Source organism: Coturnix japonica, chromosome 1 (assembly GCF_054131305.1).
Source record: "Coturnix japonica strain WE chromosome 1, WE-NBRP24, whole genome shotgun sequence".
NCBI classification, from domain to species: Eukaryota; Metazoa; Chordata; class Aves; order Galliformes; family Phasianidae; genus Coturnix; species Coturnix japonica.
In genome coordinates this window covers 144,340,833-144,356,570 of record NC_140663.1, presented here as the reverse complement: position 1 = coordinate 144,356,570, position 15,738 = coordinate 144,340,833, and the positions used below count along the sequence as shown (strand labels likewise).

Genomic DNA, 15,738 nt, shown 5'->3' with positions numbered 1-15,738 from the left:
GTCCTGAACAGCAAATCTAAATTTGAGTTGACACTGTTCTTTGAAGATACTCTGACATTCCTACTGTCTGAGCTTCTGAAACATTATACCCAAAAAAGAACATTTTTAAACTTAAATTATGTTTGTTTGCTGTTTTTGGTTCCTATTAAAGAGAGTAAAAACCACAGCACATACGCTGATCAAATATTTCAAGGCAAAGAGCATCTTATGATTAAATTATTATTTAGACAGGATTAAAACAAGGTTTTAAAAAAAGGTTACATATTATCCATTTAAAATTGAAGTTAAAATCAAATGCTTAATAGCAAAATTATGACAAAATATTATTAATTTAAACAATATAAGGATGTCTTTCAGGAAACAGAAAGTAGCTTGCATTTTATAATAGCATGATTTATATGCAAGAGGAGACAAATTCAGACTACAAATCTTGTTGGTACTTCCTATCTTTTAATTACTTTATTTTGTGACCTTATTATTTTTTAGTATTAATTCACTTCAGATACATTGTGCATAAAAGCTTGTTTAAGAAGGATAAAAAAAATATATATATATTATGCATTAAAGCATAACGTCTATTCAGAAGGAAGTTCTGAGTTATTAACTCTGAGTTATGAGCTATTCAGAAATATTATACAACCAAGTATGAGCTTATAATATGAAAAGAGAATGAAAACACCCAGGTCTTAACAAGAAACTTTCAAAAGCTCTATCTGAGTATGTAAACAGGAATTAGACCAAAATAGCAGTGTAGCGTAATCTTCAAAAATATAGGTATTATAGTAGGATCATAGAATTCCTGCACTGAGTTCATGAAATCTGAATTATACACATAATGAGGCACTCATTTTTATGTATTTCAAAACCAAGAAATAGATATCATTTTCTAAACTGTTTGCGAGTGTTTATACACCCAACATATTTAACAGATCAGGTACAAGAGAATCTTAGAATTTAGCTCTAGAACTCGTGTTTTGAATGACTGACATTCATTTAAGAAAAAAAAAAAAAAAAAAAAAAAAAGGTGCATGCAGCACATAAAACCATCAACATAAAACTATCAGCATCTTTGACTGTAGGAAGTATAATGTATTCACTGAAATACCTGTATATGCAAACTGAACAAGATCCCATAATGCATTAGGGTCTATGCCTTCCATTTTGATCTCTTCTTGCTTGGCTTCACAAACATCACTTGTAAACATGGCAGCAAAGTAGTCAGAGACAGAACTGAGGACAAGTCTGAAAATAAAGTTGAAAGCCAGTGTTGATACACATCTTAAAATTCCAGATTTTCAAGCACTTAAAAATCTTTCATAATTATAAATTAGCAGGATCAAGATATAATAAATGCATATAAGAAGTAGAATACAAAATGACGTATAATTCTAATTTGATTCTGCTTCCTGTGATATGAATCAAGAGGCATATTAGCATATACATATGAAAAAGACACAGACGTTAGCTTTCAATCTTTATGATGTCTCCTATCATGCAGATGAACTTATTGTTAACAAGATAACCTCCCTGTATCAAAGAAAAATTAAAAGAGAAACAAATTTCTTACTCCATTAGTACCCTATATTGGGCTTAGTTTTGATAAATTTTAGTAACATCATGAAACTTCACAAGAGCCTTCAATCTTCAGAAAGATTTTTAATAGCTGCTATTCACTAAATTTAAAAGAAACAATTTCATGATAATACAAAGATGTTGCTTCTCTATTCACGTTAGCAAACATTTCCAAATGAAAATAATTTCACAATACCGGTAAAATATGCATACCTTGTTTGAATATCTGATTTACCTTAGTCAAAATCATGGCTAGTAATCAGTTTATTTTCCCTTTTAAAGTTGTAAATTCATACATTCTTTTAAACAGCATTTATAGAATCATAGAATGGTTTAGATTGGAAGGGCCTTAGAGATTATTGAGCTCCAACTCTCCTGCAAGAGCTAAGCTGCAGCCCACAAGATCTGTCTGCCCAGGGCCCCATTCAGCATGGTATTGAATGGCTCCAGGGGTGGGGCATCCACAGCTTCTCTGTGCAGCCTGTCAGCATCATCCATGGGCATCTAACCTCAGTTTTCCCTCTTTTAGTTTATGATTCCCCCAAAACATCCCCCCTTGTCCTATAACTATTAGACTGTCTAAAAAGATGATCCTGCTCCTGCTTATGTTCCCAGCAAGTACTGGAAGGCTGCAGTAATGTCCCCCCAGAGCCTTCAATTTTTCAAGCTAAACAAGCTCAAATAGTAATATAGTAAAGATATGGTTCTTTGTTAGGAGTGAATATTCACAGATTATTAGAAATGTAGTACAGCTATATATCGTGTACTACATGCTTTCTGCCTTAACTTGAACTTATAATATATAAAACATTGATTAGCAACACAAGAATCACAACCACAAGACTTGTAAGCAGTGATAATATTTACCCATCCGTATGCAGTTATTTTGTATGAGTGAAAGTGAAAGTAAAAGTAAAAAAAAAAAAAAAAAAAAAAAAAGAACAACAAGTTATCACTCATCAGCCAGTGTAATAATTGATTGCTTTTGCTCTCTTAGATCATCTCACTAGAAAAGTGAAACATGACAGTTTTAATTAGCTTCAGTACTTTAAGCTACTATATTTTACCTGCAAGTTGGGAAGCTTCGGATCATATATATTATCTTTACTTTGGCTCAAATGATGGGAAATGACTAATTTTGATAGTTTAATTCCTTCTGATGGTATACTCAACTCTGGCAATCATGAACTTTAGAAGCTTCTAATGCATAAGAAGTTCATATTAACCTAAGTTACTCTGAAAGTAATACCTCCAATTTACATAATATTTCCACGGAAACTATAACAGCTATGAAGAGCACAATAACACTATACAGCAAATTTTCAGCTACAAAACACTACTTTTAACACAGTAACCACAATTAGCGAATTCATATGGATGCACTGATCAAGATGCTCTTCATTTCATGGTGTGACATATGTGCATGGCCATCTGGAATGTGGCTCATCTTTCTTGTCGCTATTGCTAAAATGTGCCATCTGCTGCCTCACTGTGCTCACATCCACATTTTTTACTCCATAAATGTCCAGCAAAAGACAATCAAAGTGAGTGCCATTGTTTCCACAAGGAGAAATTCAACAACACACCTTTGCTTCATACGCACTTCCATGTCAGGTGTGATTTTGTCAGACTGCCTCTCCACTGCCATCTGTCACACAGCAACAAGATGTTAGCAGGAAGGTTCAACGTCTACTGCCATACCACCAACATCCACCTCTGACATCTGGGTAAATACTTTCTAAGTTATCTTAATGGACTGCCACTGCAAAAGAGCACTCAGTCCAGATGAGCACATGACCAGACAAGATTCCAAACAAACTGAAAAATCCAAAAAATTTATATATAACACAGATGTCAAGTTTTTAGTACCTCATTTGTTAAGAAAAACAGTTTAGATGAACAGAAATGTCCTGTGAGGTAACTGCTCACCTAAACAAGCAAGACGTGCTTTTGAACAGTTATTTTCTAGTTTATTCTGTACATTACTCACTAGTCCATATAAATAATAAAATAGCTATTTCATCAATGGAGTAAAATCAAAGAGTAAATTGATTTCTAGATACAATGTTTTTCCTTTGGAATTGCTTCAAAGGCTAAACTGAAGTGAAAGAAACTTGCTAATTACACTTAATTCTGAAAGTTGATACTTTTTATAAATCTTGTGCTCCAGGAATATCTAGTGCTGAGAGGGAAAATGAAAAGTAAAAAAAATCAAAGCACTTACAATTAATTTGTAATGATCTGCTGCTTTTTGTATCTTAGAAGGTTCTGTAAGACTCCTAAATCTTGGCTTAAAGGCATTTTGACCTACTCATCAGATGTCTGAGGATGTCGTCTGTTTTCAACTGATGGTCTGTCAGTTAGAATACATAATACACTCTTTCATCTTAGAGAATCACAGCAGGCAACTCATGGCTACAAAACGAATTTGTAGACTCGGAATGATTTTCTCTATACTAAGGAGTTTCTTGACCTCTACTACAACTGAATTCATCCAGTCTTTTTTTTTTTTTTTTTGATTTCTTTTATGATATAATATGTAATTTATTTCTGTTGTTGCATTTTTTCCTACCATGTCAGATTTCATTTTACTTTTATTACAAAATACTTAAATTCAATTTTCACCACTGTTTCCAGATCAGCTTCTGATACAGATTTCCCTCAAACTGGTTGGCATATTTATTAATTGAAAGAAAAACCAATCCAAGTCACTTGCATTCTTTAAGCGAGCTCTAATTATATTTTACTGCCAGCTGAGTAGTACCTCAGACAGTACTTCAAAAATTCATAAGCACAGCTTTCTCCCACATATATAACACTGGTTCATACAGAAGCTGATGATTCATTGATTTTAAATATCATTTGTTGCTATGTATAGGATACCAGCTGATATAGGTTGTCTTTGCTGATAATCATGCTCTGTCATTCTTGAAGGAGCCAAACATTTGCTCAAGATATGTGTGTATATATATATACAATTTCATAAATGTTAAAGCTCACAGAACATAAAGTATTCACTTGAAAAAAAAAAATCTCAGGACAAAAAAAAGAAAGACTGTCTGTCTGACACTTCCAGAACATTTTTTTGTCAGACATACAAGTGTAAATATAGTAGGAAGCTCCTTCTCTCTTTTACGGTACAAAATGAAACACAATTTTGCAGCCATTGCTGCCATAAAACTTTCACAATTTTTATGCAAATCTGACATCAGTATGTGAGAGTTAGATTGTGTTTCTGCAGTGGAGATTTCCAGTATTTCTGTATGCAAGATAGGATAGGATTGCTTTTCACAAATAAAGTTGAACAAAGTCGAGCCTCAGTTGAGTCTGGGGTGTCCCAGCCTAGGTAACATTGGCACAGGCACTAGTTAAGGTAATTATGTAGGGTAAGGGACAGTCCAGTACAGGCCTCTTATCATCGTAGAAGGCACAGAACATATCCTAAGACAGTGGACTGATAACGGGCATTGTATGGAAGTGTAGCATAGGTATGGAAGCATAACATAGCAACAGCATCAGAAGACTATGAGCCTGAGACGCTCAACCAATGAGTATCAGGAGAGGCTTTACCTATGCTGGACCCAGGGTATATACTGGAATGGATTTCACTGACTAGTGGAGCAATTTCTCTCTTGTCAGTAGGGGGTGTGCGCCCATTATTGCAATAATGAATAAACTGCTCTTCACAGAGCTCTTTGCCTGATTAGAAATTTTTGATCTTGGGCATGTTTCTCACGAGTGTTTTCACTTTTGTATTTCCACCAAACTACACAGTCTATAACAGCTTCAGTTATTTTTTTGTTTGCTTGTTTAACAGAGAGCTCAAGTAATACACAAATCTCAGCTGCCAGACTTGATAACAAAATATATTGTCCAAAACTATTTGCAAGTGTCAGCTCATGTCCTTGTGTCAATTTTAAAAGGTATTGGTTATTGCAGTCAGCACTTTGAACTCTATGACATTTGAACAGAGTGAGAGAAGACAGAAATATGAATCCAAGCAACTTCTCAAAATTTGGGAATGGGCAAGAGAGACAAAGTGTCACAGTGATGAAGATAAGAGCAGATTTGTTATGACACAAATACAATGCAGAGCTCAGTATTTTCCTCCAGCAGAAGAATCACAAGCAAAGAAAGACAACACAATCATCTATGATCCTCTACTAAATGGCTTAATGACTTTATTTGTTCCCTATTAACTCAAAAAGAAAAAGAGTAAAAAGGCCTTCAGGAGAAAGAAGAGCCCAATTTTAGCTCCTTTGAACTATCAGAAGAAATGACAGAAACATGAAGATTAGGTTTTATGAAAGAACAGAGATCTGTGAAATCATTAGAATAAATGGCTGTTTCAATGCTTTTTTTTTCTTTTTTTTTTTTTTTTAGGTCTATTTGTCATCCTCTTTTTTTATTCTCAAACTCTATTTTAGAAAGATGAAACAATATGGCATAGTTATTAATTCATCTCCATAACTCATTTCTGCATATAGCTCAATTTGGTCATATCCTTGTGTGTGATCTTCAATCACTTTTTAGTGGTAGCCTGTCAGACAATTTCAGTTATTGCACCTACTTCATTTCATAAAGTAACACCATTAAGGGTTTGGTTTAGTAAGTCTGCATTTTGTTAATAACAGTGTCATTTAACCCCTGAAATTGTCCCTGTATTTCTTTCTCAGGACTTGTATTTTGGTTTCTAAGCATAACTGTAATCCCTACAAGAAGCTACTCTACAGACAGGTAACTGTTACTTTGACTAAAAATTGCATTGCGAATTTTAACACCTTTGCCATGTATACAGTATCAGATGTATGTACCTCAGTCACTGAGGTCTGCTGCTTTCAGAGCCATGACAATGAATCTTGAGGTACAGGGGGATATGGCAGTTTTCCTGAAACCCAGGAGAGGAGAGTGACCCAGCATGGGCCACCAGTTCTCGAGATGCTTACATTGTATGGGTGTTGCCGAGGAAATGGCTTCCACACCCACACCCTCACTAAAAGCCTCAGGGAGGGCCCTGAGGCTCAGCAGGTGTGGAGAGGAGGAGTCAGCATGTGTATATCACGTGGGCCGTTCAGCAGTGGAGAAACCATACGCCGCCCATTCACGCGATTGCACAGCAAGGCAGCATTGGCCCAGTATGTCTGTGGCAGTGGGCTAGACTGGGTCTGTCCTACATAAGTGGGGGTGCATGTTCCAGAACTAATGTAGGCAGCACATCTAAACTCAGCACATCTAAACTATTTTAGGCAAATCTCCATTTTTATTTTCATGTTGACCCCTGGGATTATGGCTTGATTACGAATCTTCTTTTACATTTGATTGCTTTGATTATATCACTGCAGTTTTGAATAATGTTTACTCACTTGTGTGTGTGTGTGATTCAAATCCAATCTAGGCAGACATCTAGCTGCAACTGCATTTGGTTGATTGCAAGCAGTAAACAGGAAGAAAGTGCCAACCATAGAGATTTTTTTTTCATTTGTTTGTTTTGTAACAGCAGCGCCCGAGTTCTTTTTATTCCAAGCATACTGAAGTAATAATATGTTTCCTGTCATAGTCCAAATAAGAAATGTAGAAAAAAGGGAGAAGAAAAAAGAAAAAAGAAAAAAGGGAAAAGAAAAAAGAAAAAAGAAAAAAGAAAAAAGGGAAAAGAAAAAAGAAAAAAGAAAAAAGAAAAAAGAAAAAAGAAAAAAGAAAAAAGAAAAAAGAAAAAAGGGAAAAGAAAAAAAAAAAGAAAAAAGAAAAAAGGGAAAAGAAAAAAGAAAAAAGGGAAAAGAAAAAAGAAAAAACAAAAAAAAAAAACACCCACAGAATTAATGGAGAAATTACGAATTCCATGTCAATAAAGTTTTAAAATGAAGTTGGACTGCTAACAGTATAATAATATAGCTGAAAAAGAATAGTGAAAATATTATTTCAGCATTTCCCTTCTCCAAAACATGTTACGTATTTACATTTGATTACTGTCTCTACAAGCTATAGCAAAGCAGCAATAAAACCAGATTTTACTTCCTTTTTTTTTTCTTTTTTTTTTCCCTCCCAACTTTATTTAAATTTCAAATACTTTCCTCTCTGTTAAAGAGATTTACCTATTTTCTCAGAATCTCTTCTGGTTGCCTTCTCATCATCGCAATTCATGAGCCAGCAAGAAAGTTCAAGTCACTTTAAAGCTGTTTGAGTCACCAGAACAATGAACAGCAACTATAATAAGACTAAGAATTTGGCATGATGCCTTCAAGTGGAAAACTAGTCCTCCATGATAATGTCTTTTGGTCTACCTCCCAGTGTGACATTACACCTTTACTTATGAGAAATTAAAATATATAAAAGAATGAAAATTAGATAAATACAAGTGATAAAAAGTAACTTGGTAGCATTAAGGATATGGCCAGAGCTAATCTGATATTCTTCCTCAGAAAGTGACTGGAGAAGAAAGAAAAGAAAAAAAAGACTAAATAGAAAGAAACTGGATATGACAGAGATTACAGATAGCAGATCACAATCTTCATTATAATATGATTTGTAAAATGTTTTAATTTACCTCAAATAAAATAGTTTTAGGTGGATTTTAGGTGGATTTTGTAAGAGTTTGTTTTATCCAGGATAAAATTTTATAAACTTTGCATGGAAAATCTTCCACTTAATATATATTACTGAATATACAAACTCCACAAATACTGACCATCCTACAAGCAGGACTACAGGAATACAATACCAATGATGTTCACCCTACTTTGAGTAAAACATTAACTGTAGGAAGCACTTTGTTGGTTCTGTTTCTGAATAATCTTGGGGAAAACAGTGCTGGATCTGTAATGCTTAGTGATATCAAACATAGCTGCAGTGACCATAAGATGACACAGTTTAAGAGAACATGGGGATGTGTGTGTATGAGGACACCTTGTGATTCTCTACTTATAGGTAATGTTACAAGGGATACTAGTAACAGCATTCTAATATCTGTGTTTGGAATTTTACTAGCATTACAGGGTGAGATTTTAATTATTCAGTTCCAGTTACTACATATCAGCTATTATAGTCTAATTACACATTGATTCAAGATCTATCACCTGTTCCTATTGGAATGAATCTCACTTTAGTAAGGAAGCTGTTGCAACATGACTACCTGTACTATCTGCTGAAACGTATCCAAGACAATGGATGGAAAACTTTGATCACTATTCACCATGATACAGAGAAGATACATCGTGTCCTAGAAAGAGTGAAGAGAGATGGAGAACATAACCGGTGGAAGTGCTTCTTGGATGGTCCCTGACGGTGAGAGGACTATTTAATTCTATGCTCCATCCGGTCATGGTGCTGCTTTTCCTGACACTGTTGTGTCTTATGCTACTGATTGTATTGTATATTAAGGTTTGGCGAATGCTTAGACGTATAGCTCAATTAGAATCCCCTAAATATAATCCTGCATTTATTTCACACTAGAATAGTTAGGCAATATGCGAGTTTCGTGCTGTAATGGGGCAAGGCTTTACCGAGCATGGGGAAGAGGAGATGTTGCAGGCATTAGTGGGGATTCGGACTGTGAAGTGGAAGGACCTCCTTGTTCCATCCCCTGCTCTGTGATGTAAATTTGGCACACGCTTCACACTTACGCTTAAGGGGTGTAGATAAAGTAGTTAGAATACTTAAGGTGCTAACTGCGCTGCAATCAACACCATTTGCTACATCCCCATATTGGTGTCAGTGTTGCAGTGGTCCTCATGAGGGGAGATTGCTAGCCCCCGGTGGAACGCGCCTCAGACATGGGAGCATCACCAGCAACAGCAGTCTTTTTGTTGTTATTGCTTTTTTCTTCATGATTTCTGAACTTCCACGTTCCTGTGCCTAGTGGCAAGATCTATGGTGTATGAAGTATCTCTCACAGCAGAGGAACAAGTACTTAGGGAGCAATATAAATAAATCAGAAGAGTCCATGGGACCAGAGACAACTGTGAGATGTTTCTAGGGACCAGAAAAATATGTAACTTCCATCTATCCTAAGAAAGATGTAACTACACTCTTGTTTTTCTGGTCACAGAGAGCACAAAGCAAATCTCCATAACATCTATATACATGGTGGATCACTAAGACAGGGAGGATAATCAGAGACAGGAAGAGGCTGCCAAGAGAGGAACCTTCGTAAGTGCCAATATTTAATGACCCTCAACAGGCTAATCTAACTTTGGACTTAAGCCTGCTTTGAATCTGACTCTAGAAGGTCTCTTCCAAATTAAATTATATTTTAGAAATAAAGAGAAAATTCAGAAAACCTTTTTTTTTTTTTTTTTTTTTTTCCTTATTGGACAAAATTCCAATTTATTCAGAACAGAATCTTATCAATTATACATAATTCAAAAGTTCTTTGACCTATTTTTGATACCCGGTCTTTTGACTGCAGAGGACTATATCAGTGGAAAGTTGTCAGAGATCTACTAGAAAATCTAAATATGATTTTGCTCATTATTTTATGATCATACCTCTCCTTATTAAAGTATTTGCCCAAGTCTAGAAGAATTTAGGTATGCAGCAGAATTTATATGACAAATGTGAAATTAAATTTACTACTGACAGGCAGGAATACAAACATTTACAGCTGTCTTAAGAACAGTGGGAAAAATGAACTAAATTGATTTATATATATATATATTGCAGTTTCCTGTTTCCTTTTCTATGAACTATGCACTCTACTAAAATAATTAAAGATGGCAAAAAATATACAGCTAAAAAAAAGTAGTGTATTTTAAGCAACCTATATTCAACAAGGCAAAGCACTAATAATATTTCTACGTATCTAGTAAGTATGTTTCCCTAACAGTTTAAGAGTGTAGATTCAGGCATTGCATTCTTTTTATTCTCTACCTCATCTGTTCTGGAAACTGTGAAAAGCAAAAATAGACCAAAAACCTGTCATAGAGGAACAACCAATTTATCATTATTTCTACAAAATTTTGTTCATTCAGAAATGTTCAGGAAGGTATGTAATGTCTCCTATTTATTTCTTTGGAAACTACAACTGGCACAGAGAACACAGTAACACTAACAGACAGAGCATGTTCTCAGCTACAAAATACTAGTTTTCAACACAGTCATCACCATTAGCTATGCATTTTTGCCAGCGATGAACAAGAGCTGGCACGCTGTGCCCATAAATATCTGCATCAGTGGAGGTGACACACAGTCACTGTCAGAAAATGAGGAAATGCACTCCCCACCATCTCAGTGTGCTCACATATGCTGTTTGGTCTCCATCAACGTTCAGCAAGTATCAGTGCACGTCAGTGGGTGCCATTTATTCTGCATGGAGGAATTCAATGACACATCTTTGCTTTATATGCACTTGCATGTCAGACGACATTTTGTCAGACTGCCCTTCTGCTGCCATCTATCACACACCGACAAAACGTAGTGGAATATTAGAGGGAAGTTTCAGCCTCCACTGCCATGTCACCACCATCCACCTCTGATGTTACAAGCCAACATCATAAAATAGGATACATTACTTTTAGACCTGCTCTCATAAAAATGGACACAGATTAGAAGGCCTTATGTCTTTACCCCCTGTGTTTTCTTCTTCTTGGAACACCGTAAATGCCAATTGACAGAAAGATTGAAATTTAGTATAATTGTCTGTTTACTTTACTAAAGAAAAGACCGTAGTGTTCTAGATAAAAACAGCATCAGATGACAACTGTCAGGGGTGCAAAAAGCATCAGATGCTTAATAGGTTTAATAGGGGCTAAAAGCCTGGAATGTGAGCAAAGCTAGTTAGTAGCCCAGCAGGTAGAAATTACTGGCAACTTTTCTGGCATCTAGAAATCTGAGTGTATTAGGTAAAGATAGGAGAAGGAAACAAAGTCTTAAGAATGATAAATGCCGAAAGGAGACAGATTTCTATGTTTATTCCATCTACTAATCTGAATCTATGGGGACTCTTCTTCACATGTGCTGCAAGCTACCTAGATCAATCTGTTACTGGTATTTTTTCTCATTTATTTTAATTATTTATTTATTTATCTAAATACTTCTACTATCTCAGGAGAGATCTATTACGTTAACTATCTCAAGAGATAAATCAGAGCACAGGCAAGGAAGAGGTCACACTTGGACTGTAGCCTTACATAGAGTTTAAATAAAAAAATACTATCTCTCTAATCTGGAAATTAAAAAGCATTCTGTGCATTTTAATCTAAACTCTTGAAGTGGATTTTCATTTGTATGTACGAAGTCAAAGGATATACCAAAGACAAAAATCTCAACCTACTATTAACTATTTTAAGCTCTAGTTACAATCCAATATCAAGCATAATTTCATACATAGTAGCTGCTTTAATAATAGGTCATCTTGAAGAAATTTGAAAATGATAATGATACATACTTTTTATATTTACTGAAATTATTTTTTTATACTTACTGTAAATTATTAAGACATTTTTCAGTACATTCAAAGCAACCATTTATGAGGAGTTGGTGTTCAGTATTATTATCCTACTGTATGTGTCTGAGAGAACTTGAGTAATATCTTCAAAGACTGAACCTTCGGATATCACCTTTTACAGTCATTTACACTTTTGGTGGGAAGCAAGAAGGAAGATAAGGAGCCACAGAAAATCTTGTTCTTTGAAACAAGCAGATCCCAAATATTTTATGTAATATCTTTACATCCTACCTGTGAGCAGGTATCTTGCGATTCCCAGCAATCAGGATAACATCACAGAGCTGCTGTTGCTTCAGGTAGCTCTCCATTTTTCTGAAGGTTTGCTCAGCATGGTGAACAGCCTGGTAGAATTCCTCAGAGGTACTTGAATCTATGTCACAGTGAGGTGATAAGGGATGGCTAGCTGATGACAGCCTGTAAACCACAAAAGAAGTTCCATGTTGGCAAGGTGTGACCAGTTGCCTAGATGCCATCTCAAACTTCTTGAGGCTGATAAGCGCAATTATTGCATCCTTCAAAATTCTCATCACCAGAAAGAAGTACAAGAAAGGATATGTTACAAGGCTTCTAACACTGAAATATGTGAAATTTTTGGTGTTGTTTTGTTTGTTTGTTTATTTGTTTGTTTTTGGTTTGGCTTTGGTTTTGGTTTGGTTTTGGTTTGTTTTAGCATGGACATAGGAATAGTGTATTTCCTTCCTCTTTGATTAGTTATAGAAACATAAATAAAGGCATAAATACAATACAACATAAATAGAAGTTCAGTATATTATTGTTAAAGATGACAGAACGGCTAGGTCATCATTATCAAAATATGATTGCTTTCTTATTTCTAGCAATTTAGAATTTAGAATTCTATAGAATTAAACAAATTGCCTATCTTTCTGTTTAATCTTTAACATGACTTCACAAAACAGAAGAATAATGGAAAACGCAACTCTGCCCGACTAGTCATTGAACCAGGCCAAACCAGCTCATAAACCACTGACATACTTCAGTCCCTCAAATTAAATTATATTGACATTTTTAATTCAAACCAAACTCATAAACTACGTATTCCATTGAAAGGAAAATATTCAAGATAGAGTAAGTAATTTTGATAATTTACACTAATAAGATAGCAGTTTTGTTATATAAACTTTGCATTAGTTGGGTACCATGTTCTAGGGAATAATATTACTATAATAATATAATGCAACCCACACTTCTGGTGCTGGAAACATTTGAAAAGTGCATTTTTTTTTTTAATTTTTATTTTTTAAATATATTATATATATATACTTTTGATAAACAATCATATAATTTAGAAATAGGGTATATCCTTTTGACATATACCAGTGATTTATTTTTTGTGTTATTTTTTTCCAAAGGTATCCTGTATGCGAAAACACAGGGGAGATGAGGAAAAAATGATCCATCCTTCTGTCATACAGAATAGTTCTGCTTCAGAACACTCCTTTAAAGTAGTTAGAAGCCTGCCAAGGTGGCCTGTATATGATCTTAAACAGACCCAATTCACCCCGATTTCTATCTCACCTTCTGATCTGTGCCAAATACATGCACTAGCATGTTAACTTTCGAAACTATTACCCACATTAATGTCACCTAAATATAATTAAACTGGATTCTGATAAATCATTATCTGTTCTTAATTAATTGGGATTGCAACTTGTATTGTGTTAAGGTTACCATATATGTGATGATTGTGTGATTTATACTACATACAAACTGAGAGTATGTAAGAAATTGAACTGGAAAAATTCTATTGACTATACTTACAAGAAACAGTTATGAACTGGTAATGAAGAAAAGGACATTTCCTTAAATATGTTGTATTCATCTTATATGTTCAAAGAGCCTGTGCAATACAGCTCTTAGAAGATCCTTCTAAACTTTAAAATAAATGTAATATTTCCATGAGTGACATCATCTTCTTACCCTCTATCTGGACTGCCAACAACATCAAACAGACATCCAAGTTTAGTTTCACATTGTGGATGGTCAACTTTCACATAAAACTGCAATGATGGAGCTAAGCTCATTAGTATTGGTAACAGGAAGAGATTTCAATATTTTCTTTCAGTTATCTTCCCTGAGGTTTAATGTGGCCCTGTGCATAGTTCTTCAGTTTTATTGCTGAGTAATTAGAATGACAAGTAATTCACAGTAAAGAAATCAGTGCCTAATAAATGAGGTAGGTAGGGTTAAATAGACTTGCTTCTACCCTTCCTCCAGGAAATATGAAAGTTACAACATCAACAATTCTGAAAAATGAAAGTAACAGATAAGAAACTAACCCTGCCTATTCCTGGCTTTTCAAAACACATTGCACTTCTAAGGTCAGAAAAACAGATGTATCCTTCTGTTTTTTTATGTTAGTTCTATAAACCTAGATTGAGCTTAAGTGAACTTAATCTTTCTTGTCTTTTTGTCTTTGAATAGCTACAGTGAGTTTGCCACAAATTTTGCCCTCTTTTCTGCTTGTTAATTATAAACATTTTTCACCCTCTAAAAACATCAGTCTATCTGCCACATAATGAGTCATTAAATGGCTACTCAAAAACAAGCTCCAAAGGCACAGCACATTTTAAATTACTATCTATCTTGAAAATTAACAAATTTAGTAGATGACAGTAAGTTAATCTTTTATTTATTTTCTAAGAAAGCCCAGATGAAAAATCTGCTATTGATCCTCTGAGAAGCTACCTCTTATTCATTATAAATGCTCTCTCCGCATAATCAATACTTTAAATTCAGTCAGTAGTTTGTTAATATAAGAACTGCTAAAGACCTTCAGAGAGCAAAGAATACTTGTTTTGTATCAGTCCATGAAAAGCATGAACTTATGACCAACAAGTGATATAAAAGTAACATTTTCTGTTTATCTATATTGTAATTTGTTCAGGCACTCTGAACAATTCAGTGAGAATGCTGACTGAGTTCTGCAGGAAATTCAGCATAAATTAATCTGAAGAACTCCTGATTTTCAAAACACTTTTAGCACTTTTGTACCTCAGTATGGATGGAAGGGCCTATTCTATAGTACAAGAACAGGAAAGACACCTGATGGCCTTTTCCTGTAATCTTTCTTAGTACATACATGCAGAATCTGAACTTACTGTGGGCATCTCAAACTCCCAATTTGAAATTTCAGACACAAAACATGCCTAGTCTAGAGCACTTTTTATCTTTAAGCAATTCAGTGAACAGTACATAAATAAGAAAACAAAACTGTCCAGGCATTTACAACAATGCTACTGAGTATGACAGGATGAAAACAATAAAAGGGCCAAAAATAAAAATAAAAATCAACACTGTAAATGATCAATAAGCTGAAGTGATTCTTTAGAAAATGGCAAACCAGAATGCTTACTGTGGGATTAAGAAAGTCATTACCTTGCAAATGAGTAAGCAGCTTAGTAGCTATATATGTAAACACACCTGAGGCGCCTGGTTGGTACATGTGACCAAGGGGTTGGTCTCCGTTCTGCACCAGCAACGGAGTCCATGACTCTCCTCCCACAGATTACCAAATAAAATGGAAAGGAACAAAAATCTGCCCCAGCAACTTCATACAGACTAATTTTCAGATTTCAGTATGCTGTGATGTTTTCAGAAAAGAAATGGTTTGGTGAATGTCAATGGGTGCCAGTTCTGTCTGCATGGAGGAATGCAGTGACACACCTTTTCTTCATCTGCTCTTCCATGTCTGATGCCATTTTGTAGGG

The 15,738-nt window shown here is 34.9% G+C and overlaps 1 protein-coding gene across 1 annotated transcript in view; it reads right to left on the bottom strand.

Annotated features, from left to right (window-relative positions):
• Window positions 1-15,738, bottom strand: part of KLHL1 (kelch like family member 1) — a 178,843-nt gene that overhangs the window by 115,584 nt on the left and 47,521 nt on the right. The window contains exons 2-3 of the mRNA XM_015851663.3: window positions 12,242-12,424; window positions 1,106-1,242 (exon numbers count right to left, since the gene is read on the bottom strand). Coding sequence (XP_015707149.2) covers window positions 1,106-1,242; window positions 12,242-12,424 — 320 coding nt within the window. The remainder of the gene's footprint in view (window positions 1-1,105; window positions 1,243-12,241; window positions 12,425-15,738) is intronic.